General features: G+C 41.7%; 1 protein-coding gene across 2 annotated transcripts in view; it reads right to left on the bottom strand.

The window, feature by feature from the left end:
* The window catches only part of BBOF1 (basal body orientation factor 1), a 53,248-nt gene that overhangs the window by 8,038 nt on the left and 19,807 nt on the right, over positions 1–25,403 (bottom strand). Inside the window, exons 4-11 of one of the 2 annotated variants that reach the window (XM_021675028.2) lie at positions 23,943–24,086; positions 17,547–17,627; positions 10,910–10,980; positions 8,635–8,779; positions 6,993–7,486; positions 2,747–2,848; positions 570–644; positions 288–402 (exon numbers count right to left, since the gene is read on the bottom strand). In XM_021675028.2, the coding sequence (XP_021530703.2) occupies positions 288–402; positions 570–644; positions 2,747–2,848; positions 6,993–7,486; positions 8,635–8,779; positions 10,910–10,980; positions 17,547–17,627; positions 23,943–24,086 (1,227 nt within the window). The remainder of the gene's footprint in view (positions 1–287; positions 403–569; positions 645–2,746; positions 2,849–6,992; positions 7,487–8,634; positions 8,780–10,909; positions 10,981–17,546; positions 17,628–23,942; positions 24,087–25,403) is intronic. The other variant, XM_021675027.2, reaches the window with a different exon arrangement.

Below are 25,403 nucleotides of genomic sequence, written 5' to 3'. Positions count from 1 at the left end.
TGTAGTCCCAGCTACTCAGGAGGCTGAGGCAGGAGAATCACTTGAACCTGGAAGGCAGAGGTTGTAGTGAGCCGAGATTGTGCCACTGCACTCCAGCCTGGGCAACAGAGTGAGACTCCATCTAAAAAATATATATATATATTTAATCTACTCATGCTATTTATTACTCATTCCACTGATCCCTGAAGTCTCTTAACTAGTAGAGAAAATAACTGTGATTTAGCAAGAAGCGACATGGGGAAAGGTGACAACAATATGTATTGTTCGGTTAGATACAGACTCCTTACTGTGTCAGACTCTTGAGATCCTTTTGGAATAGTGGGTAGCACCACTTTACCAGAAGAGTCTGATATTGGAACTTGCTGGGTGATAAAGGTTTGATCTTGAAGCTTACTTTCATCCCTGCAATAATGACAAAATAACAGAGCTGTCAACAACTCTACAAACACGAAACCTGGTTTAGAGTAACAGACTTGTCATATTACTTTCACTCAATTAGCACATTCAAGATGACCACAAGAACCATCGTGTTGGGCTCATGTTCATTACTTTAGCAAGAGAGCTCTTACCCAAATTCCTTTGTTTCTCCACTGTCAGAAACAACATAATCCGGAACTGGAGGCCTAGAACTCTGGTTGTATTTCCTGTGGTGGGTAAAAGTCAACAAAGAATGAGGCAGTGTCTCCTCGTGCCTTCATATTTTCTTTTCATATCTAAATTTTTTTATTTTTGTGGGTAGATAGTAGGTACATATATTTGTGGGCACGTGAGATGTTTAGATACAAGCATGTAATGTGAAATAATCACATCATGGATACCACATAGAATGAGGTATCCAACGCTTCAAGTATTTATCCTTTGTGTTACAATCCAATTACACTCTTTTATCTATTTTAAAATATACAACTGGCCAGGTGCAGTGGCTCATGCCTATAATCCCAGCACTTTGGGAAGCCAAGGAAAGTGGATCACCTGAGGTCAGGAGTCTGAGACCAGCCCGGCCAACATGGTGAAACCCCATCTCTACTAAAATTACATAATTAGGGCCCGGCACAGTGGCTCATGCCTGTAATCCCAGCACTCTGGGAGGCCAAGGTGGGTGGGTCACCTCAGGTCAGGAGTTCGAGACCAGCCTGGTCAACATGGTGAAACCTTATCTCTACCAAAAATAGAAAAATTAGCTGGGCATGGTGGCAGGTGCCTGTAATCCCAGCTACTCGGGAGGCTGAGGCACGAGACTCACTTGAACCTGGCAGGGGAGGTTGCAGTGAGCCGAGAGTATACCACTGCACTCCAGCCTGGGCAACAGAGTGAGACTCCTTTTAAAAAAAAAAAAAAATTAGCCAGGCAGGCATTGTGGCACGTGCCTGTAGTCCCAGCTACTCAGTAGGCTGAGGTGGGAGGATCACTTGAGCCTGGGAAGTGGAGGTGTGATTGTGCCACTGCACTCTGCCTTGGGTGACAGAGTGAGACCCTGTCTCAAAAAAAAAAAAAAAATACATATATATATACTTATAAATATAAATTATATATAATATATATTATATATAATTTATATTTATAAATATTTATAAATTTTTATTATAAATATTTATATATTATAAATATTATAAATATATTTATAATATATATAATGTATATATATTTAATTTAATATATTTATAAATACATGTATATTTATAAATATAAATATATATATAAATACACATTTATAAATATAAATATATATAAATACACATTTATAAATATAAATATATAAATACACATTTATAAATATAAATATATAAATACACATTTATAAATATAAATATATAAATACACATTTATAAATATAAATATATATATAAATACACATTTATAAATATAAATATATATAAATACACATTTATAAATATAAATATATATATAAATACACATTTATAAATATAAATATATATAAATACACATTTATAAATATAAATATATATAAATACACATTTATAAATATAAATATATATAAATACACATTTATAAATATAAATATATATAAATTCACATTTATAAATATAAATATATATAAATACATATATATTCACATTTATAAATATAAATATATTTACTTATCTTTGCAAATCAATAAAATCTTTTTTTTTTTTTGAGACGGAGTTTCGCTCTTGTTACCCAGGCTGGAGTGCAATGGCGCGATCTCGGCTCACCGCAATCTCCACTTCCTAGGTTCAGGCAATTCTCCTGCCTCAGCCTCCTGAGTAGCTGGGATTACAGGCACGCGCCACCATGCTCAGCTAATTTTTTGTATTAGTAGAGACGGGGTTTCACCATGTTGACCAGGATGGTCTCGATCTCTTGACCTCGTGATCCACCTGCCTCAGCCTCCCAAAGTGCTGGGATTACAGGCTTGAGCCACCACGCCCGGCCCTAAAATCTTAATAGTTGTTGTGTTTCTCTTCAGTTGCCACTGATTCAGCTGAGCAATACTGTAACTCCTTAGTAAGCATTACCTTAAACGTCTAAGATGAATCTTTCTCCTCCCCATTTAATTCCAATTCATCTTTCATTTTCATGCTCATTCATTAATCTCCCATTCTTTATCTCTGGGAGTTAGAGCAGTTAAGCAGTAGGGCCTTTTTATATTTTCTGGTCCTTTCCCATCCCTTTAGTTCTAAGTAAGAAGAATAAGTTCACTGTTCCTATGTGGTTTCTAGATTTGATAACAACTTGGTATTTCACTGCAGAAACAGGGAGTTACCTAGAAGCACAGCCATTCATTTTTGCAAAGAGCAATCTCAAGACTTTTTCCTTCTGCTCCCAGGTCAAATCTCCAATATCCACATTTCCTTCAATATATGTCCTGAAGAATTTCAAAGGAAAAAAATGTGAAAAGGAAAAATATGGCCAAAGTAGGCTTCTCTTCTTTTTAAAAACTATATAATGTGTAATCATAAGATTAAGTCCATACCATAATTGAATATTATGAAACAACTACAAAGCAAACTGTCTATCACAAAATCATAAGTTGATAAGGACATCAATATACTAACCAATCCAAAATGTTACATATTATAAAGATGAAAATGACAAAAACTTTAAAAACATGAAAAAATATTTGTGCTCAGACATTAAGCAAATAAGCAAAATAGGAAACTCTTAAGGAGGCTGGGCACGGCGGCTCATGCCTGTAATCCCAGCATTTTGGGAAGCCAATGTGGGTAGATCACTTGAGGTCAGGAGTTTGAGACTAGCCTGCCAAACATGATGAAACCCCATCTCTACTAAAAATACGAAAATTAGGCCAGGCGCGGTGGCTCATGCCTGTAATCCTAGCACTTTCGGAGGCCGAGGCGGGCGGATCACAAGGTCAAGAGATCAAGACTATCCTGGTCAACATGGTGAAACCCCGTCTCTACAAAAACACAAAAATTAGCTGGGTTGTGGTGTGCACCTGTAGTCCCAGCTACTTGGGAGGCTGAGGCAGGAGAATCAGGAGGCTGAGGTTGCAGTGAGCTAAGATGGTGCCACTGCACTCCAGCCTGGGTGACAGAGTGACACAAAATCTCAAAAATATATATATATACAAAAATTAGTTGGGCATGGTGGCACGTGCCTGTAATCCCAGATACTCAGGAGGCTGACGCAGGAGAATCGCTTGAACTGGGAGATGGAGGCTGCAGTGAGCCAAGATTGCTACACTGCTTTCCAAACTGGGTGACAGAGCAAGACTCCAACTCAATTTAAAAAAAAAAAAAAAAGGAAGCAGGGAGCGATGGCTCATGCCTGTAATTCCAGCACTTTGGGAGGCTGAGGCGGGTGGATCATGAGGTCAAGAGATGGAGACAGACCATCATGGCCAACATGGTGAAACCCTGTCTCTACTAACAATACAAAAAATTAGCTGGGCATGGTGGTGCGTGCCTGTAGTCCCAACTACTCAGGAGGCTGAGGCAGGAGAATCGCTTGAACCCAGGAGGCGGAGGTTGCAGTGAGCCAAGATTGTGTCACTGCACTCCAGCCTGGCGACAGAGCGAGATTCTGTCTCAAAAAAAATAATAATAATTAGCTAGGCGTGGTGCCACATGCCTGTAATCCCAGCTACCCAGGAGACTGAGGCAGAAGAATCACTTGAACCTGGGAGGTAGAGGTTGCAGTGAGCAGAGACTGAACCACTGCACTCCAGCCTGGTAGAGACAGCGAGATTCTGTCTCAGAAAAAAAGAAAACTGTAATGTAACATTATGTATCTAGAGATACACATGGACAAAGGGAACAAGAAAAAAAAAGTTGTTTGGTGAAATTACTGATGTGTTTTTCCATTAACATTTCTTTTTGTATTAAATAGTTTACTGTGAAAACAGAGTAACCGAATTTAAAAAATAACATATAGCTTATGTAGTCTATTTTCTTACCTTCAAACAAAAGTACAGGTAAACTTACCAGACAGGGCTCTGTCTACACTATAACTTTCCCAGAGGATTCATAGTCTAACTTTCTGTTTATAAAAGCTAACATGTAGAGTTCTGATACTGTAAAAAATATTTTTTGCATATAGGTCAATTGGGCTAGTTTTTTCCTTTTTTTTTCCTTTCTTTTTTCTTTTTTTCTTTAAACGCAACTGTTTTTAAGTTTAGGTTTTGGTGCCAGGTGGGGTGGCTCATGCCTGTAATCCCAGCACTTCGGGAGGCTGAAATGAGAGGATCACTTGAGGCTAGGATTTCAAGACCAGCCTGGACAACGCAGGCAACACAGCAAGACCTCATCGCCATTAAAAAATGAGAAAGAGAAAAAAAAATTTAAATTTTTTTAAAATAAAAAATACAAGTTTAGGTTTTGGGCTGCAGTGAGCTAAGACTGCATGCACCACTGCACTCCAGCCTAGGCGACAGAGCAAGACTCCATTAAAAAAAAAAAAAAAATTTAGGTTTTGGCCAGGTTCGGTGGCCAACACCTATGTAATCCTGGAGCTTTGGGAGGCTAAGGTGGGAGACTAGCTTGAGGCAAGGAGTTCAAGACCAGCCTGGGCAACATAGTGAAATCCTTTTCTCTATAAAAATAATTTAAAAATTAGCCTGACATGGTGGCATATGCCTATAGTCCTAGCTACTTGGGGCGCTAAGGTGGAAGGATGGCTTGAGCCCAGGAATTGGAGGCTACAGTGAGCCATGATGACATACTCCAGCCTGGGCAACAAAGACCCTGTCTCAAAAATATAAAAAAGTCTAGATTTCATCTTATGATTACTATGTACTTCATTTAAAAAAAAATTATTTATTATTATTACTTTTTGAGACAAGGTGTCACTCTGTTGCCAGCCTGGAGTGCAGTGGTGCCATCATGGCTCACTGCAGCCTCAAAATCCTGGGCTCAAGTGATCCTCCCATCTCAGCCTCCTGAGTAGATAGGACCACAGACGCACATCATCATGCCAGGCTTTTTGTTTTGTTTTTCGTAGAGGTGGGGTCTGTGTTGCCCAGGCTGGTCTTTAATTACTGGACTCAAATGATCCTCTTGCCTCAGCCTCCCAAAGTGCTGGAATTATGGGCATGAGCCACCACACCCAGCCGATTACCATATACTTCAACTGTCCTTTTCCAATCTACCATTTAAATAGATTATGTAATATTTTAACCACCATTTCTGCCCGGCAGATAGAGACAATAGGACCTTAAGGCTAAAATGTTAAGGCAGTCAGTAGCAAAAATGTCACATAAAACACAAGAGTAGCAAGAGTCCAGTTACTGCAGTACCAATGTAGAGAATCATTCCTTCCTCTGAAAATTTATAACACTTAATATTCTGTGAACAAAAGGATTTAAAGAAAACTGCTTTATATATGGTAGGGACTCAACTTACTTGATGTATTAAATTAAAAAGAGAAATGACAGCAAATCGCTTGGTAACAGTAGTAGTATTATAGATTTCTGAATATGACAAGAAGTAAATTCTAGTTCGGGCATTTTTTTGAGACAAAGTTTCATACTTGTTGCCCAGGCTGGAGTCCAATGGCCTGATCTCAGCTCACCACAACCTCCACCTCCCGGGTTCAAGCAATTCTCCTGCCTCAGCCTCCTGAGTAGCTGGGATTACAGGCATGCGCCACCACACCCCGCTAATTTTGTATTTTTAGTAAAGACAGGGTTTTACCATGTTGGCCAGGCTGGTCTTCAACTCCTGGCCTCAAGTGATCTACCTGCCTTGGCCTCCCAAAGTGCTGGGATTACAGGTGTGAGCCATCAGGCCCAGCCTAATTTTTATATTTTTAGTGGGACAGGGTTTCACCATGTTGGCCAGGCTGGTCTTCAACTCCTGGCCTCAAGTGATCCACCCAACTCAGCCTCCCAAAGTGCTGGGATTACAGACATGAGCCACTGTGCCTGGTCTACAAATAATTTGTTGTATTGATTTTTAAAAATTATATGGATAGATATTATTACCTATGAATGTCATCTCAGGACACTAAAGAAAACAGTACAAAATATTTCTGAAAATATGCTCATCAAAAATGTTTAACGTGGCTGGGTGCAGTGGCTCACGCCTATAATTCTATCACTTTGAGAGACTGAGGCAGGAGGATCACTTGAGGCCAGGAGTTCAAGACCAGCCTGGGCAACATAGTGAGACCCTGTCTCTTAAAAATAAAAGAAGTTTAACTTGAATCTAATCAGGCTTTTATAACACATTTCCTATTTACAGGAAACAAAGGAACAAGTGAAAAGATATATAATGACCTTATATATCTTATATATAAAACAACCTATGAGACAAATAGTCTCTGTAACAAGACTTCTAACATGAGGCAGAGGGGAATGTACTAAGAATACATCCAAAGTCCCACATGCTATGCTAAGCATAGAGATTACAAAGATGAGTAAGTCAGTTCCTGTCCTCAAATAACCTACTGATCAATCTATTCAATAATTGAATATTATAAACTTTTCAGACTTATTTCTGTAAAGAACACGAAAATAGCAGCAAAAAAAGATAATAAAGTATTACTAGTACCATTTTTCAGCCTCCAGAAGATCCTGATTCACACTATTGGTGCTGTGCTCTCTGCCATCAAATGTTCTGATTTTGGGATATTCTGTTCTTCCTGCACATGCTGCTCTCATTTTTAAATTGAAAGCAGCTTGTGCTATCTGCTTATAATGCTTCCTGCTAACTAGGATCTGTTGCTTCACTTGGTGTAGAGCATCTAAAAAGAATCTTTCCACTTCCGTTCTCTCATCCAGTATGTTCTTGGCCAGCTTCTTCACATGATTCATTTCCCTGTCCTTCATCTGAAGAAGGTGCTGCAGCTTATCAATTTCTACCTGACTCGCTTGGTTCTCTGTCATTGCTCGTTGCTGCAATTTTAAAACTTCACTCTCAAACTCTTTGGTCATGTGACTCAGAGCAGTCTCCAAGCTTAGTACCTTCTTCTGAAGGATTTGGATTTGTGATCTCTGCTGGATAAGTTGCATAATCTTTTCCTTAACCAACAGATCATTGATCTCCTAAAAACAGAATGAGAGGGGTGATTTTTTTTGAGACGGAGCCTTCTCTGTCATTCAGGCTGGAGTGCAATGGTGTGATCTCAGCACACTGCAACCTCCATCTCCTGGGTTCAAGCAATTCTCCTACTTCAGCTTCCCAAGTAGCTGGGACTACAGGCATGTGCCACCACACCTGTATTCCCAGCTACTCGGAAGGCTGACTCAGGAGAATCACTTAAACCCAGGAAGTGGAGGTTGCAGTGAGTTGAGATCATGCCATTGCATTCCAGCTTGGGTGACAAAGTGAGACTCCAACTCAAACAAACAAACAAACTATATATAACTATACAGTAAAACATTTATATATATATATATATATATATATATATATAACTATACAGTAAAACATTAATAACTATATTGGAAACTGTGGCATCTCCTTCTTGCCTATCCCAATATCTATTTTCCCTTTCCTCCTTAGTAATAAAACCCCAACTTCATTCAGAAAGGCAGTAAGTCCAGCTGAAAATTCCCAGTCTCCCTTCAGGTTCAGCATAGCCATTTTCTAGTCAATAAGATCTAAGTGAAAATATGTGTAGGACTTCCAGGAAGACCTCTTAAAGAGGCACACTTTTTTCTTCTTTTCTTCCTTCCAGCTATTTAAAGGAATGGTTAGAGCTCCAGCAGCTCCCTTGGGTTGTGAGGTGAGTTTGAGGATGTAAGCCATGTGTTGCAGATTAGAGTTAAGGAAGCTGAGTGCCTATTCACTTTGTGGTACTACCATTCCTGCTGTGGATTGCTTACCTCCAGGCCTCCTTTAGGTGAAAGAATAAACCCTTGTGTGGTGATGCCACTGATGTTAGGACTGTTACAGCTAAATGTATTCCTAAGTGACTCAGGGACCAACTCCAAGCAAAGAAAAATAAATATTCTAAGGAGGATAAGGGTCATATTTATGTTTCTGATATATTCTTCATAAAGTTGAGTCTAATGCTTCTTATAAGCATTATAAGATTAACCTTTTCAGATTAAAAAAAAAAAGTGCACCATCCAGACAGAAGAAAAATGGTCTCATTGTCATTATATGTCATTATTATATTCAATTTTTGGTATTTACCAACTCAATCCTTAAAAAAAAAAAATGAAACAAAGTCTGAATGAGAGGGAACCTTTTGATGTAAAAGTAAAGTATGACTCTCTTGCAACTTCTGGGAGTTTTTTTGTAGAGTGTCAGCTTCCTTCAGGTGATATGCCAGAGCTTTCTGGAGATAAACATTCTCTTTAAAAACATTTCTTCCAGCATCATTCAACTGCCTGAAATAGATATAAGATCTCAAAACACAGGCCTAACTTTTAAATATCACCGAAATAGAAAAATAATTGCTTTACCACCTGCACCCCCCAATATTAGCAATAGTGACCACCACTTATAATTATTTAGCTTATGGTAGGTACTCAAAATAGGTGGAGATCTTTTTTTTTTTTTTTTTTTGAGACTCATCTACCCCTAAGGAAATCTTGTAATTAAGTTCTCACCCAATAAAAAAGTGAAGAGGGCCAAAAACAGTGGCTCAGATCTATAATCCCAGCACTTTGAGAGGCTGAGACAGGAGGATCGCTGGAGCATAGGAATTTAAGACCATCCTAGGCAACATAGTGAGACCCTATCTGTACAGAAAATCTAAAAAATTAGCCGGGTATGGTGGTTTGCACCTGTAATCTGTCCCAGCTACTCAGGAAGTGGAGGAAGGAGGACCACTTGAGCCCAAGAAGTCAAAGCTACAGCAGTGAGCCGTGAATGCACCACTGCACTCCAGCCTGAGTGACAGAGTGAGACCCTGTCTTAAAACTGAATAAATAAAGTGAAAAAAAGATGTGTTACTTCTAATCCAAGGCAATTAAGAGCAGGTATGAGTCTCCCATGCTCTTTCCTGTGCACATGACTGGACATGGAAAACTCCAACATGGCAGAGGTACAAGAAGGAAGTAGCCAGGTTCCTGAATCATCCCTGGAAGAGAGCTGCCAGACCCACATTGGATTGTTCCATGAGCAAGAAATAAACCATTAAGTCCTGAGAGTTAGAGGTACTTCCACTAACATACCTCATGACAACCCTGCAAGACTGCTATTATTAGCCCTGGTTTTATTATTTATTTACTTTTATAAACTCAGATTACTGGGAGAAGTAAATTATAACTACTTTTAGATGAAGAAATTTAACTTCAAGAAAGTTAAGAAATCTGGCTTGGCACAGTGGCTCACACCTGTAATCCCAACACTTGGAGAGGCCAAGACGGGTGGATTGCTTGAGCCCAGGAGTTTGAGACCAGCCTGAGCAACATGGCAAAACTCTTGTCTCTAAAAAGAATACAAAAATTAGCTGGGTATGGTGGCATATACCTGTAGTCCCAGCTACTCTGGAGGCTGAGGTGGAAGAAACACTTAAGCCCAGGAGGTGGAGAATGCAGTGAACCATGATTGCACCAATGTACTCCAGCCTGGGTGACAGAGCCGGACCCTGTCTCAAAAACAAACAAACAAACAAAAAAGTCTGGGTGCGGTGGCTCACGCCTGTAATCCCAGCACTTTGGGAGGCCGAGGCCGGTAAATCATAAGGTCAAGAGATCGAGACCATCCTGGCCAACATGGTGAAACCCCGCCTCTATTTTAAAAATACAAAAATTAGCTGAGTGTGGCGGTACACGCCTGTAGTCCCAGCTACTTGGGAGGCTGAGGCAGGAGGATCGCTTGAACCAGGGAGCTGGAGGTTGCGGTGAGCCGAGATCGCACCACTGCACTCCAGCCTGGTGACAGAATGAGACTTCATCTCAAAAAAAATAAAAATAAAAAAAGGGTAAGAAATCTTCCTATGATTAGTTAGTATACGTGTTCAGAACCAAAGTCAAGTTCAGGCTTGGCACACTGGATCATGCCTGTAATCCTAGCATTTTGGGAGGTTGAGGCGGGTAGATGACTTGAGATCAGGAATTCGAGACCAGCCTGGCTAACATGGCAAAACCCGTATCTACTAAAAATACAAAAATTAGCCAGGCATGGTGGTGGGTATCTGTAATCCCAGCCAGTCAGGAGGCTGAGACATGAGAATCGCCTGAACTCAGGAGGTGGAGGTTGCAGTGAGCCGAGATCATGCTACTGCACTCCAGCCTGGGTGACAGGGCGAGACTCCATGTCAATAAATAAATAAATAAGCAAGTAAGTTCAAAGCCCAGGTTCTTTCCACCACACCATCCTGCCACAGAAAGAGTGGAGGTAAAAGGAGTGGGAGTACACGAAAAGAAAGGAACAGTGAGGGAGAGTAGACCAGAAAATTTGAAGAAAGCAAGCCAGGACATCAAGGGGAAGATAAGAAGGTGAGAAGAAAACAGACCAGCAAAGAGGTAAGAGAGGCTATCAGAGTCAGAAGGGAGGCAGCATTCTCTTACACAATAGCCTCATGGTGGGCTCTCTCTGCCAGCATTACTATCTTCTTTTCAGCCTCTTGTTCTAGTCGGTGCTAAAAAAGAAAATGGGCTGCTTAAAAGTTATGCCTCTAACAGCCAATTTTACTCATCAAAAAGTATTTATTTTAGAATGTCAAATAAAAAACTCCTGTCCCCATGACCTGAAAGAAGAACTCCAAGCACTGGTGGAGGAGCCAACACAGGAACCTTAGGGTACCCCTCAATTTCCCCATTTAAGGAAGCAATATGACATATAAATAGGGGAGAAAATTCACTATGGGAAAGCAGAGCTGGGAGGAATTTCTGCTGAATGCATTGAAATGAGAGTCATTCGCTTATTCATTCAGGAATGGAAGCCCTCAGGACTAGGCTGTTCACAGTAGCTTCTCCCTCTACTCAACCCTAATCTTAATCTCTTTTTTCACTTGGTATAGAAAATAAAAATTAGAAGTGCTTGGTCAGTTTAAAAAATACTAAGAGCATTGGCCAGGCACAGTGGCTCATGCCTGTAATCCCAGCACTTCAGGAGGCCAAGGCAGATGGATCACCGGAGGTCAGGAGTTCAAGACCAGCCTGACCAACATGGAGAAACCCTGTCTCTACTAAAAATACAAAATTAGTTGGGCATAGTGGTGACTAATTTTGGCCTGTAATCCCAGCTACTTGGGAGGATGAGGCAAGAGAATTGCTTGAACCCAGGAGGCAGAGGTTGTAGTGAGCCAAGATCATGCCACTGCACTCCAGCTTGGGCAACAAGAGCGAAACTCCATCTCAGAAAAATAAATAAAAAATAAGAGAATACTTGATCTTGGGCTTCGGGATAAAAAAAAAAAAGAAAAAGAAATAACAGAATACTATGAGTATTAATAATTACTAGATTGTTTTAGATACTGAAATTCTGTGGTGAACAAAACAGACAAGGTCCCTAATATATTCTAAGGTGAAATCTAAACAATAAGCAATAATTATCATGTTTTGAGCATTTACTATGTGCCAGGAACACTTCTAAGAACGTTACATGTATCATTTATTTCTCACAGCAACGCTGTTATATAGATACTACTATTATACCCAAAAGCAGGGACTGAGGAAACAGAAAAAGAGAGGTTGGCCAGGCATGCTGGCTCAGGTTTGTAATCCTAGCACTTTGGGACGCCAAGGTGGGACGACTAGATACCAGGAGTTTGAGCCCAGCTGAACAACATAGGGAGACCCCATCTCTAAAAAAAAAAAAATTATTTACTTATTTATTTTATTTATTTTTATTTTTTTGAGACACAGTTTCGCTCTTGTTACACGGGCTGGAGTGCAATGGCGTGATCTCGGCTCACCGCAACCTCCGCTTCCTGGGTTCAGGCAATTCTCCTGCCTCAGCCTCCTGAGTAGCTGGGATTACAGGCACGCGCCACCATGCCCAGATAATTTTTTGTATTTTTAGTAGAGACGGGGTTTCACCATGTTGACCAGGATGGTCTCGATATCTTGACCTCGTGATCCACCCGCCTCAGCCTCCCAAAGTGCTGGGATTACAGGCGTGAGCCACCGCGCCCGGCCCCCAATTTGTTTATTTTTTGAGATGGAGTCTCGGTCTGTCACCCAGGCTGGAGTGCAATGGCACAATCTTGGCTCACTGCAACCTCCACCTCCCAGGTTCAAACAATTCTTTCACCTTAGCCTACCAAGTAGCTGGGATTACAGGCACCCACCATCATATCTGGCTAATTTTTGTAGAGACAAGGTTTCATCATTTTGGCCAGGCTGGTCTTGAAATCCTGACCTCAGGTGATCCACACACCTTGGCTTCCCAAAGTGCTGGAATTGCAGGCATGAGCCACAGCGCCTAGCCTTTTTTTTTTTGAGACAGAGTCTCACTCTGTTGCCAGGCTGGAGTGCAGTGGCATGACCTCGGCTCACTGCAACCTCCACCTCCCAGGTTCAAGCGATTCTCCTGCCTCAGCCTCCCGAGTAGCTGGGACTACAGGCTGGCACCACCACACCCAGCTAAGTTTTATATTTTTAGTAGAGACGGGTTTTCATCATGTTGGCCAGGATGGTCTTGATCTGTTGACCTCGTGATCCACCTGCTTCGGCCTCCCAAAATGCTAGGATTACAGGTGTGAGCCACCACACCAGGCCAAAAAAAAATTTTTTTTTTTTTTTGAGACGGAGTTTCGCTCTTGTTACCCAGGCTGGAGTGCAATGGCGCGATCTCGGCTCACCGCAACCTCCGCCTCCTGGGTTCAGGCAATTCTCCTGCCTCAGCCTCCTGAGTAGCTGCGATTACAGGCACGCGCCACCATGCCCAGCTAATTTTTTGTATTAGTAGAGACGGGGTTTCACCATGTTGATCAGGATGGTCTCGATGTCTTGACCTCGTGATCCACCCGCCTCGGCCTCCCAAAGTGCTGGGATTACAGGCTTGAGCCACCGTGCCTGGCCAAAAAAATTTTTTTTAATTAGGCATGATGGTGCAAGCCTGTGGTCCAGCTACTCAGGAGACTAAGGCAGGAGGACTGTGTGAGACTGGGAGGTACAGGCTGCAGTGAGCCATGATTGTGCCACTGCATTCCAGCCTGGGTGACCCTGTCTTTAAAAAAAAAAAAAAAGAGAGAAGAGGTTATTGACTTGCCCAAAGTCACAAAGCTAGTAAGTGGCAGAGCAGAGATTTACATGCAGATCATCTAAAGCTATACAGTGCCCTAACTAGTAAACAAACAAAAAGAATTAATAAGGCCAGGCACAGTGGCTCACGCCTGTAATCCTAGCACTCTGGGAGGCCAAGGTAAGTGGATCACCCGAGGTCAGGAGTTCGAGACCAGCCTGGCCAACATGGTAAAACCCCATCTCTAAAAAAATTTTTAAAAATTGAAAGAATTAATAGACTGTGATAAGTGCTATTAATAAAATAAATGGGGCAATAAGATAGACAGTAACTGGAGGAGGTCATTTTGTTATTTATTTATTTATTTATTGAGATAGAGTCTCACTCTGTCACCTGGAGTGCAGTGGCACTATCTCTGCTCACTGCAACCTCTGCCTCCCGAGTTCAGGCAATTCTCATGTCTCAGCCTCCCAAGTAGCTGGGACTACAGGTGCACACCACCATGACCAGCTAACTTTTGTATTTTTAGTAGAGATGGGGCTTCACTATGTTGGCCAGGCTTGTCTCGAACTCCTGACTTCAAGTGATCCACTGGCCTTGGCTTCCCACAGTGCTAGGATTACAGGCATAAGCCACTGCGCCCAGCCTCATTTTAGATTAGAGTTTAGGAAATCTCTCTCTAAAGAAATGGTATTTGAGCTCTAAATAAGAATGATCCAGAGCTGGAGGAACGGCATTCCAGAAAGAGGAAATAGCAATATAAAAATATGGATGTAGAGGCTGGGCACAGTGGCTCACGCCTATAATCTCAGTACTTTGGGAGGCCAAAGTGCGTGGATCACCTGAGGTCAGGAGTTCGAGACCAGTCTGACGAACATGGTCAAACCATCTCTACTAAAAAATATAAAATTAGCCAGGCATAGTGGCATGCACCTGTAATCCCAGCTACTTGGGAGGGTGAAACAGGAGAATTGCTTGAACCCGGGAGGTGGAGGTTGCACTGAGCCGAGATCATGCCATTGCCTTCCAGCCTGGGTGACAGAGTGAGACTTTGTCTTTAACATATATATGTACGACGGATGTAGGAGGACAGGTCTTTGTGATTTAAAGTAGAGAAAGAAATAAATTGGAAAATTAAACCAAACACCAATGACCTGGAAAATCCTTTATGTGGCTGTGTGGGGCATGCTGAGGTATGAAGTAAATAAATAGGACTATTGGAAAGCCCAATGCCATGAAACAGCAGCACTGGGGCTCAAACCAGCATAGGAGAAATATCCATGAAGTATATACCTAACATGGGGAGGCAGACCCTGCTGCGGATGTCCAAACCAACATTCATTCCCATCCTTCGTTTTCCTTCCTAGCTTCTATTAGTGGCTGGGAAAACAAAACACTCACTTTCCCAAGCATGTGTGTGTGTGTGAGAGAGAGAGAGAGAGAGAGAGAGAGAGAGAGGAAAAAAAAAAGAGAGAGGGTGACTTGCTCTGTCGCCCAGGCTGGAGTACAGTGGCATAATCATGGCTCACTGCAGCCCTGAATTCCTGGACTCAAGCAATCCTTGAGCCTCAGTCTCCACAGTAGATGGAAGGACAGCGTGGGCCACCCAGCATTCTTTTTTTTTTTTTTTTTTGAGACGAAGTCTCGCTCTGTCACCAGGCTGGAGTGCAGTAGCACAATCTTGGCTCACTGCAACCTCTGCCTCCCAGGATCAAGCGATTCTCCTGCCTCAGCCTCCCAAGTAGCTGGGACTACAGGTGCGCACCACCACACCCAGGTAATTTTTGTATTTTAAGTAGAGACAGGGTTTCACCATGTTGGCCAGGATGGTCTTGATCTCTTGACCTTGTGATCTACCTGCCTCAGCCTCCCAAAGTGCTGGGATTACAGGCGTGTGCCACCACGCCCCCCACCCAGCATTCTTTATAACATGGTTCTGGTCAGTGAGATGTAAGTGGAAATGCACTAAGAGCTTCTGGGAAAGTTGTTATGGCTTCCAGATAAAAGGGACAGATATAGCTGGAGCTTCCCTTCTTGTCTTTAAAACAAAACTTGCAACTGCAGTAACTATCTTGTAACCATGAGGGAAAGGCCAACAGCCACCCACTCTCATACATAAAAATCCTATTAGGCCAGGCGTGGTGGCTCACGCCTGTAATCCAAGCACTTTGGAGGCCGAGGCGGGCGGATCACCTGAGGTCGGGAGTTCAAGACCAGCCTGACCAACATGGTGAAACCCCGTCTTTATAAAAAAAAATTAAAAAAAATAAAAAAATCGTATTTACATAAGCACTGTTGTTGGGGTATTCTGTAAACTGACCAACTGTTTCTAACCTTCATTTTCTACACCCAGTAGAAAACAGATCAAGATTAGGGCGGAATAGGAGAGGCTCATGAGAACAGCCTATTCCTGAAGGCTTCCATTCCTGACAGTGCCAGGAAGGGCCTCAGAGGGAAAGCACCAGGGTGCTGCTCTTGCCCCATTTCCTCCAGATTTTTCCATACACAAACTGGAAACCTAGAGTCACTTTCTATAGCAATTCCTTTTGTCTAAACCTCATAGGAGCAGTACATGGTGGCACATGCCTGTAACCCCAACACTTTGGGAGGCCAAGATGGAAAGACTGCTGGAGCCCAGGAGTTCCAGACCAGCAACACAGTGAGATCCCATTTTGGATTGTTATTGTTTTCTTGTTATTTGAGACCAAAGTTGCCTAGGATGGAGTGCAGTGGAGCAGTCTTGGCTCCACTGCAACTGCTGCCTCCCAAGTTCAAGCAATTCTCCTGCCTCAGCCTCCTGAGTAGCTGGATTACAGGTGCACACCACCAAGCCCAGCTAATTTTTGTATTTTTAGTAGCGATGCAGTTTCGCCGTGTTGGCCAGGCTGGTCTCAAACTCCTGGCCTCAAGTGATCCGCCCACCTTGGCCTTCCAAAGTGCTGAGATTACAGGCATCAGCCACCGCGCCTGGCTCAGTGAGACCCCATTTCTACAAAAGATAAAAATTAGCCAGGTATGTTGATACATGTCTGTAGCCCCAACTACTCAGGAGACTGAGGTAGGAGGATTGCTTGAGCCCAGGAGGTGGGGGTCAAGGCTGCAGTGAGCTGTGACTGCACCACTGCACTCCAGCCTGGGTGACACAGAGCAAGACCCTGTCTCAAATAAACAAACAAGCAAACAAACAAAACCTCATTTGCCCCACCCTCAAGTACCTACACTCCTACCAATTTCTGAAAGACTATTTAATTCTTCCCTAAGAATAAAAAAATTAAAGATTAAAATAAAGAATAACCATGAGGCCTCTGAAAGGATTCTGTAGAAGTGTTCCAATGTACTTCCCACAATTTGGAGAATTAACTTCAGAAACACAAAGAAGTTGGAAGCTGTGTTGTGCTAAGGAACATTTTTTTTTTTAAGATGGAGTCTCACTCTACCACCTAAGATGGAGTGCAGTGGTGCAATCTTGCCTCACTGCAACCTCTGCCTCCTGGGTTCAAGCAATTCACTGCCCCAGCCTCCTGAATAGCTGGGACTATAGGCACGCGCCATCACGCCCAGGTAATTTTTGCATTTTTGTAGAGATAGGGTCAGGCCGGTCTCCATCATCTCAGGTAATCCACCCTCCTCGGCCTCCCAAAGTGCTAGGATTACAGGCATGAGCCACCACACCTGACCTAAGTAATATTTTTGATTAACATCTTTAGCTCAGCTTGACTAAGGAAACATTTTTGCACGCATACCATGGAGTACATGTAGCTTTAGTCTCAACAGGGGAATATCAAGCTGAGGCAGACATGTCCCAAAGCCTTCAGAAGAGGACAAGAATCTCTGAATAGGAGAGTAGATATTGAGATTTCTAGGTTTTATTTTTCTTGATTTCATTGAACTATAACAACAATCTTCTAATCTTCCAATAAGATACCAAGTGGAAGGCTGATGTCTCAGAATGCATGTGAATACATTTATGTTGTTCTAGTAAACAAAACATTTTAAATTAGCCCTAATAATCAGTACCTTTTCTTCAAAAAATCTGCTTTCCAGTCTTCTAAGAGTCTCCTGATGTATCTGCTCTGTGTTTCTTAAATTCTCCTTCAGCTAAAATTAAAATAATAAACAAACAAAAATGGTTAATAAAAAAATGGGGTTCATTGGGCATATTATCAGAAAATTATTAATAAGGAAACATTTTCTGTTATATATTACCTCTTATTCCTAAACACACAGAAAAATTCTGTGGCCCTGCCTCTGAGTACCAAATTTCCCTCAATCTTCTACAGATTGATAACATTAGTACAGTGGTCCCCCCTTATGTGCAGTTTCACTTTTTGCAGTTTCAGATAACTGCCATCAATGATAGTTCAAAAATATTAAGAGGCTGAGCATGGTAACTCACACCTGTAATCCCAGCACTTTGGGAGGCCAAGGTAGGCAGATTGCTTGAAGGAGTTTGAGACCAGCCCGGGAAACATGGCCAAATCCTGTCTCTACAAAAAATACAAAAAAATAGCTGAGTGTGGTGGTGCACACCTGTAGCTTCAGCTACTCCAGAATTGAGGCTGAGGTGGGAGGATAACTTGAGCCCAGTAGGAGGAGACTGCAGTGAGCCCAGATTGCTCCAGCCTGGACGTCAGAGCCAGACCAGTCTCAAAAATAATAATAATAATAATAATTGTTTGAGAGGGAGGGAGGGAGGAACACAACATTAACAAGATTTTCAAAATTAATATCAACATACAAGTTTATAAAAATATCTACTATCCCATTATATGTGGAGATGGATTTTTCATCCACCATTAGACTCCCTCAAAAATCTATAAATTTATTGAGGAAATTTCATCTAGCTATAATTAAAAAAAAAAAAAAAAGAACAAAAAAAAGAAAAAACCCAAAAATCTATAAATTAATGAAGCTTTCAAAAGATAAGCAGGCAGTACACATCACGAACCTTTAAAAGTTCATGTCTATTAACCCACAAAATTTGGGTTATCCTAAAAACTAAAGACATAGGCTGGGTGCAGTGGCTCATGCCTATAATCTCAGCACTTTGGGAGGCCAAGGCGGGTGGATCACCTGAGGTCAGAAGTTCAAGACCAGCCTGACCAACATGGTGAAACCCCGTCTCTACTAAATACAAAAACAAATTAGCCAGGTGTGATGGCACATGCCTGTAATCCCAGCTGCTTGGGAGGCTGAGACAGCAGAATTGCTTGAACCCAGGAGGCAGAAGCTGCAGTAAGCCGAGATTGCACCATTGCACTCCAGCCTGGGCAACAAGAGTGAAACTCCATCTCAAAAAAACAGAAACAAAACTAAAGATATGGAAAAATATTTCATTTCTTAGATGTTCCCCACAGTTTATAATAGTAAAAAACGAGGAAAAAGTCCAAATGTCCAACAGCAAGCAACCAATAAATAAATTAAGATATAGCTACCCTGGCTGGGCACAGTGGCTCACACCTGTAATCCCAGCACTTTGGGAGGCCAAGGCAGGTGGATCACCTGAGGTCCTGAGTTTGAGACCAGCCTGACCAACATGGTAAAACTCCATCTCTACTAAAAATACAAAATTAGCTGGACATGGTGGCACATGCCTGGAATCCCAGCTACTCGGGAGGCTGAAACAGGAGAATCGCTTGAATCCAGGAGGCAGAGGTTGCAGTGAGCTGAGATTACGCCATGGCACTCCAGCCTGAACAAGAAGAGCAAAACTCCGTCTCAAAAAAAAAAAAAAAAAAAAAAATTCAGTAGATGCATGGAATTCCACTGAATAGCTATATCTTTTTTCTTTTTCTTTTTTTTTTTTTTGGAGACGGAGTCTCACTCTATCTCCAGGCTGGAGTGCAGTGGCACAATCTTGGCTCACTGCAATCTCTGCCTCCCAGATTCAAGCAATTCTTCCGCTTCAGCCTCCTGAGTAGCTGGGACTACAGGCATATCCACACTACAGCCAGCCAATTTTTCCATTTTTAGTAGAGACAGGGTTTCACCATGTTAGTCAGGCTGGTCTCGAACTCCAACCTCAGGTGATCTGCCTGCCTTGGCCTCCCAAAGTGCTGGGATTACAGGCGTGAGCCACTGTGCCTGAATTACTGAAAAAATGTTATAGAAAATATTTATACGGCAGAAAAATGTTACAAGATATAAAGTGAAAAATAAGGTTAACAATTTGTATCATGACTTCACTTTTGTAAAAATAACATCACTATTTTTAGATGTTTCCACAGTAGAGGAAAAAAGAAACTGTACAATGGTTACATAGTGTAATTGTAAGCGATGGAGTATTTTTATTATCTAATTTTATCAGCTAAGCTAAATTTGTTGAAGTGAGTATTAACACTTTGTTGAAAGAAGACTAAAACTATTTAAAACATAATAACTGCAATCTAACAATCTATACAACATATGCTGCTTCTGTTAATTAGGTATATAGAAATCATTTTTTTCTTTTTCTGTTATTTTTTCAGACACAGGATCTAGCTCCGTTGCCCAGGCTGGAGTGCAGTGGTACAATCTTGGCTAATTGTAACCTCTGCCTCCCAGGCTCAAGCCATCCTGCCATTTCAGGCTCCAGAAGAGCTGGGATTAGAGGAACATACCACCAGGCCCAGATAATTTTTATATTTTTTGTAGAGATGGAGTTTCTCCATGTTGCCTAAGCTGGTCTGAACTCCTAGGTTCAAGTGAAACACCCACCTTTGCATCTCAAAAGTGCTGTTATTACAGGTATTAGCCACTGTGCACAGCCAGAAATAATTTTTTTTTTTTTTGAAATGGGGTTTCACCATCTTGGCCAGGCTGGTCTCAAACTCCTGACCTCAGGTGATCCACGCACCTCAGCCTCCCAAAGTGCTGGGATTACAGGCGTGAGCCACCACACTCAGCCACAGAAATAATTTTTTTCTTTAAAATATATGCCTTGAAGACCTTTTGAGAATCTCAATTTAATTAGCTCTCTTAGTAATTTGTATAATGAATTCTATATACACGGTATAATTTTCTTCCCTAATGTATACCTCCCAATTTAAAATTCATGGGCCCTCACACCTGCCACAATTGTGTCACATTTGGGATTCCATAGTACCACCTTATTTTTTCCCATAAGCCAGTATCTTTTGAATTTTAAGTCTTCCTCCACTGCCCACTTTGAAAGGTCTGAAATAAAAAAAGAACCAAAAAAGAAGGGTCTGAAATCTATTTCTCCACTAGGTGGCAACACTGTTCTTTAAAAAAAATTACATCACGGCCTACTTGAATATGCACAACTAGTTTTTAATTCATTTTGATTCAGAATGTACATCTATACATAGGCTATTTTAAGAGTTTGTGAAAAGTTAATTATGTTGATTCAATCTGAAGCATTTTCATATAAAACACAACTTGTATTCCTTCCAGAAAAGTTGACATTCTTTCAATTATGTTTTTAATAAAAAGATCCGCTCAGCATTTAACAAAGATTGATTCAACATTACCGTGTATCTTATTTTTCAATGACTACAAAGGGTAACTCTGTTCATGTCTCAAATGAGTGCAATCTATTAGGGGAGATAAGATAAATGATAAATAAATGTAATATCAAGACGGTATCTTTAGGCGCATAAAAGGAAAGAAAAAAAAGACAGAATGTGGCTAAGTGGTATAAGAGATAGAAAATGCTATAGAAACATACAGGAAATTATTACTTTTAAAAGGGACTCTAGGGGAAGGTCTCAGGGAGAACATGAATTTTAGCTGAGCCTTTGAAAGACAGGTGGCTAGGCATGGTGGCTCATGCCTATATAAGCCTAGCACTTTGAGAGGCCCAGGCGGGCAGACTGGCAACAGCGAAACCCCATCTCAAAAAAAAAAAAAATACAAAAATTAGCCAGGTGTGGTGTGCATGCCTATAGTCCTACCTACTCAGGAGGGTGAAATGAGAGAATCACTTGAGCCCAGGGAAGTAGAGGCTGCAGTGGGCCATGACTGCACCACTGTACTCCAGTCTGTGACAGAGCAAGACTCTGTCTCAAAAAAAAAAAAAATATATTTTAATGGGCAAAGATCTATCAGGACTATATTCCGGATAAAAGAAACAATGTCAACAATGTAACAAAGAGACAAGATTTCAGGGATTAATGAATATCCAATTTGGGTGAATTAAAGGAATTGTGGAGGTAGGTGGGTATGTAGTAAAAGGAAATAATAATGTTCCCAGGTAAGTACAGGGTCTTGACTTTCACAATAAGGTGTGGCAACAATATTCTGTTTACAGTAGAGAACCACTAAAGACAACTTTTTTTTTTTTTTTTTTTTGAGACAGTCTCACTCTGTCACCCAGGCTGGAGTGCAGTGGCATGATCTTGGCTCACTGTAACCTCCACCTCCCAGGTTCAAGCGATTCTCCTGCCTCAGCCTCTGGAATAGCAGGGACTATAGGCACATGCCACCGTGCCTGACTAATGTTTGTATTTTTTAATAGAGACAGGGTTGAGTCATGCTGGACACACTGGTCTCGAACTCCTGACTTCAGATGATCTACCTGCCTCAGCCTCCCAAAATGCTGGGATTACAGGTGTGAGCCACTGTGCCCAGTCTAAACACAACTCGAAGGATGTGACCAGAACTGTGATATTTTAGGCTGGGTGTGGTGGCTCATGCCTGTAATCCCAGTACTTTGGGAGGCTAAGGTGGGTGGATCATCTGAGGCCAGGAGTTTGAGACCAGCCTGGTCAACATGGTGAAATCCCATCTCTACTAAAAATATGAAAAATTAGTCTAGCATGGTGGCGTGTGCCTGTAGTCCCTGCTACTTGGGAGGCTGAGGCACCAGAATCGCTTGAACCCAGGAGGTGAAGGTAGCAGTGAGCTGAGATTGCATCACTGCACTCCAGCGTGGGTGACAGAGTGACAGAGCAAGACTCCATCTCAAAAAAAAAAAAAAAAAAAGAAAGAAAACTGTGGGCCAGGCACAGTGGCTTATGTCTGTAATCCCAGCACCTTGGGAGGGCAAGGCGGGCAGATCACAAGGTCAGGAGTTCGAGACCAGCCTGGCCAACACAGTGAAACCCTATCCCTACTAAAAATACAAAAATTAGCTGGGCGTGGTGGCGGGTGCCTGTAATCCCGGATACTTGGTAGGCTGAGGCAGAAGAACTGCTTGAACCCAGGAGGTGGAGGTCTCAAAGAAACAAAAAAAATTTTTTTGTTGTAGAGGTGGGATCTCACTATGTTACCTAGGCTGGTCTTGAACTCCTGGCCTCAAGAGATTCTCCAGCCTTGGCCTCAAAATTGCTGGGATTATAGGCATGAGGCACTATGCCTGGCTGAGATACTAACTCTTACTATCCCATTTTACAGATGAGAAAATCAAGGTATAAAAAAGTTAAGTAACTTGCCTATAGTCACAAAGCTGATTTCAGCTATCTGTTCCTGGAACTCACCTGTGCCATTTATTGAATTATCAGTAATATAATAAAACTATATTCTAAGCCAAGGAAAATAAGAGAAACTTTCTGAAAGTACTTAGTGTTTCTAGTCCCCTGACCCCTAATATAGAGTCTTCTAAATTTCTCTAAAACTAGGCCGGGCGTGGTGGCTCACGCCTGTAATCCTAGCACTTTGGAGGCCAAGGTGGGCAGATCACCTGAGGTCGGGAGTTCAAGACCAGCTGATCAACATGATGAAACCCTGTGTTTTAAAAAATAAATAAATAAATAAATAAATTTCTCTAAAACTATCATTCATTAGCCTAAATATTTTTCTTTGGAAATCTGCTACTTTTGGCTGGGTGCAGTGGCTCACACCAGTAATCCCAGCAACTTTGAGAGGCCAAGGTGGGTGGATCATGAGGCCAGGAGATCGAGACCATCCTGGCCAACATGATGAAATCTTGTCTCTACCAAAAATACAAAAATTAGCTGGATGTGGTGGCGCGTGCCTGTAATCCCAGCTACTAGGGAGGCTGAGGCAGGAGAATAGCTTGAACCACGGAGTCGGAGGTTGCAGTGAGCCGAGATCGTGCCACTGTACTCCAGCCTGGGTTACAAAGCAAGACTCCATCTCAAAAAATAAAATAAAATAAAATAAAGAAGTATGCTACTTTTTCCCTGATATTTTCTAAGAACTTATAGTTTGTTTCTTACTAAATTCCATCCAAAGGGTTACCTGTTGATAAACACAGGAAGATGTATCAGCTGAGATTTGGTGAGTTTCCAAAGCAATCAATGATTAGAAAAAGAGAAGTCTAAAGTCAAGACCTTTGACAGCCAGTCCTACCCGGATATGTCTTCACCTTTTTCTCTTAAATAATTTCTAAAATGTCAAAGTTCTTTGCTGTCTCACAGGAGTAAATGTTTGTGAAGGCTTCTGTAGGAATTAAGTAGGTTAATTCTAATTTATTTTTTTTTTTTTTTTAAAAAAAGGAATAAAACTTACATCATCTAACTCTCTCTCCACTTGGATTTTTCTCTTCTGGAATTGTCTTACTGTTTTCAGCTCTGTGTGAATCATGCCAATTTCTTTGGCTTTTTGATGGAACTGTCCCTCTAGTTCATTGATTTGCCTGGAATACTTTTGTTCCTGTATTCAAAAAAGAGGTAAACAAGTTAGGAAAAAGAACAGAAGTCCCACAAAGTTGTTTCATTTAAAGCCTTAATCCATTTGCATATTTTCTTTGAAGAAATACCTGCTACTGGCCAGGCATGGTGGTTCACCCCTGTAATCCCAGCACTTTGGGAGGCTGAGGTGGGCAGATCATGAGCTGAAGAGATCGAGACCATCCTGGACAATATGATGAAACCCCATCTCTACTAAAAATACAAAAATTAGCTGAGCGTGGTGGCACATGCCTGTAGTCTCAGCTACTCGGGAAGCTGAGGCAGCAGAATCACTTGAAACCAGGGGGTGGAGGTTGCAGTGAGCCAAGACTGCGCCACTGCACTCCAGCCTGGCCACAGAGTGAGACTCCATCTCAAAAGAAAAAAAAAAAAGAAATACCTCCGTTTAGGGTTTTTTTTTCTTTCTATTTTTATATTATTTATTTATTTTTGAGACAGAGTCTCACTCTCTTGCCCAGGCTGAAGTGCAGTGGTGTGATCTCGGCTCACTGCAACCTTTGTCTCCTGGGTTCAAGCAATTCTCCCTGCCTCAGCCTCCCAAGTAGCTGGGATTACAGGTGCCCACCACCACACTCAGCTAATTTTTGTATTTTTTAGTAGTGACAAGGTTTCACCATGTTGGCCAGGCTGGTCTTGAACTCCTGATCTCAGGTGATCTGCCTGCCTCAGCCTCCCAAAGCGCTGGGATTACAGGCGTGAGCCAATGTGCCCACCCCCCCCTTTCCATTTCTGTAAAAAGATACCAACTGCATTAAATAAGAAAACATTTTGGCTGGGTATGGTGGCTCACGCCTGTAATCCCAGCACTTTGGGAGGCCGAGGCAGGCAGATCACAAGGTCAGGCATACAAGACCAGCCTGACCAACATGGTGAAACCCCATCTCTACTAAAAATACAAAAATTAGCTGGGCATAGTGGCACATGCCTGTAATCCCGGCTACTCGAAAGGCTGAGGCAGGAGAATAGCTTGAACTTGGAAGGTGGATATTGAAGTGAGCTGAGATTGCGATACTGCACTCCAGTTGGGCAACAGAATGAGATTCTATCTCAAAAGAAAAAATTTTGGAAAAGTTTCTATATAAGCTGATTGTATAGAAAGGAAAAAAATTCAGATGTTTATTAAAAAGGGATATGAGAAGACTAAACATACCTTTTATCTCTAATATAAATAACATCCCAAACTAAGTTAAAATTAATTAGTTAGGAGTCAAAGGGAGGGTGGTAAACATTCCTAATAAATAAAGAGGTAGGTAGGAGAAAGAAAGAGGTTGAGGAAGAA

The sequence above is a fragment of the Aotus nancymaae genome, unplaced genomic scaffold (genome assembly GCF_030222135.1).
Source record: "Aotus nancymaae isolate 86718 unplaced genomic scaffold, 86718_ANA_hifiasm-v0.15.2.pri h1tg000011l, whole genome shotgun sequence".
Lineage (NCBI taxonomy): Eukaryota > Metazoa > Chordata > Mammalia > Primates > Aotidae > Aotus > Aotus nancymaae.
The sequence above is the reverse complement of the archived record's forward strand: the minus strand, read 5'-3'. Positions and strand labels throughout refer to the sequence as shown.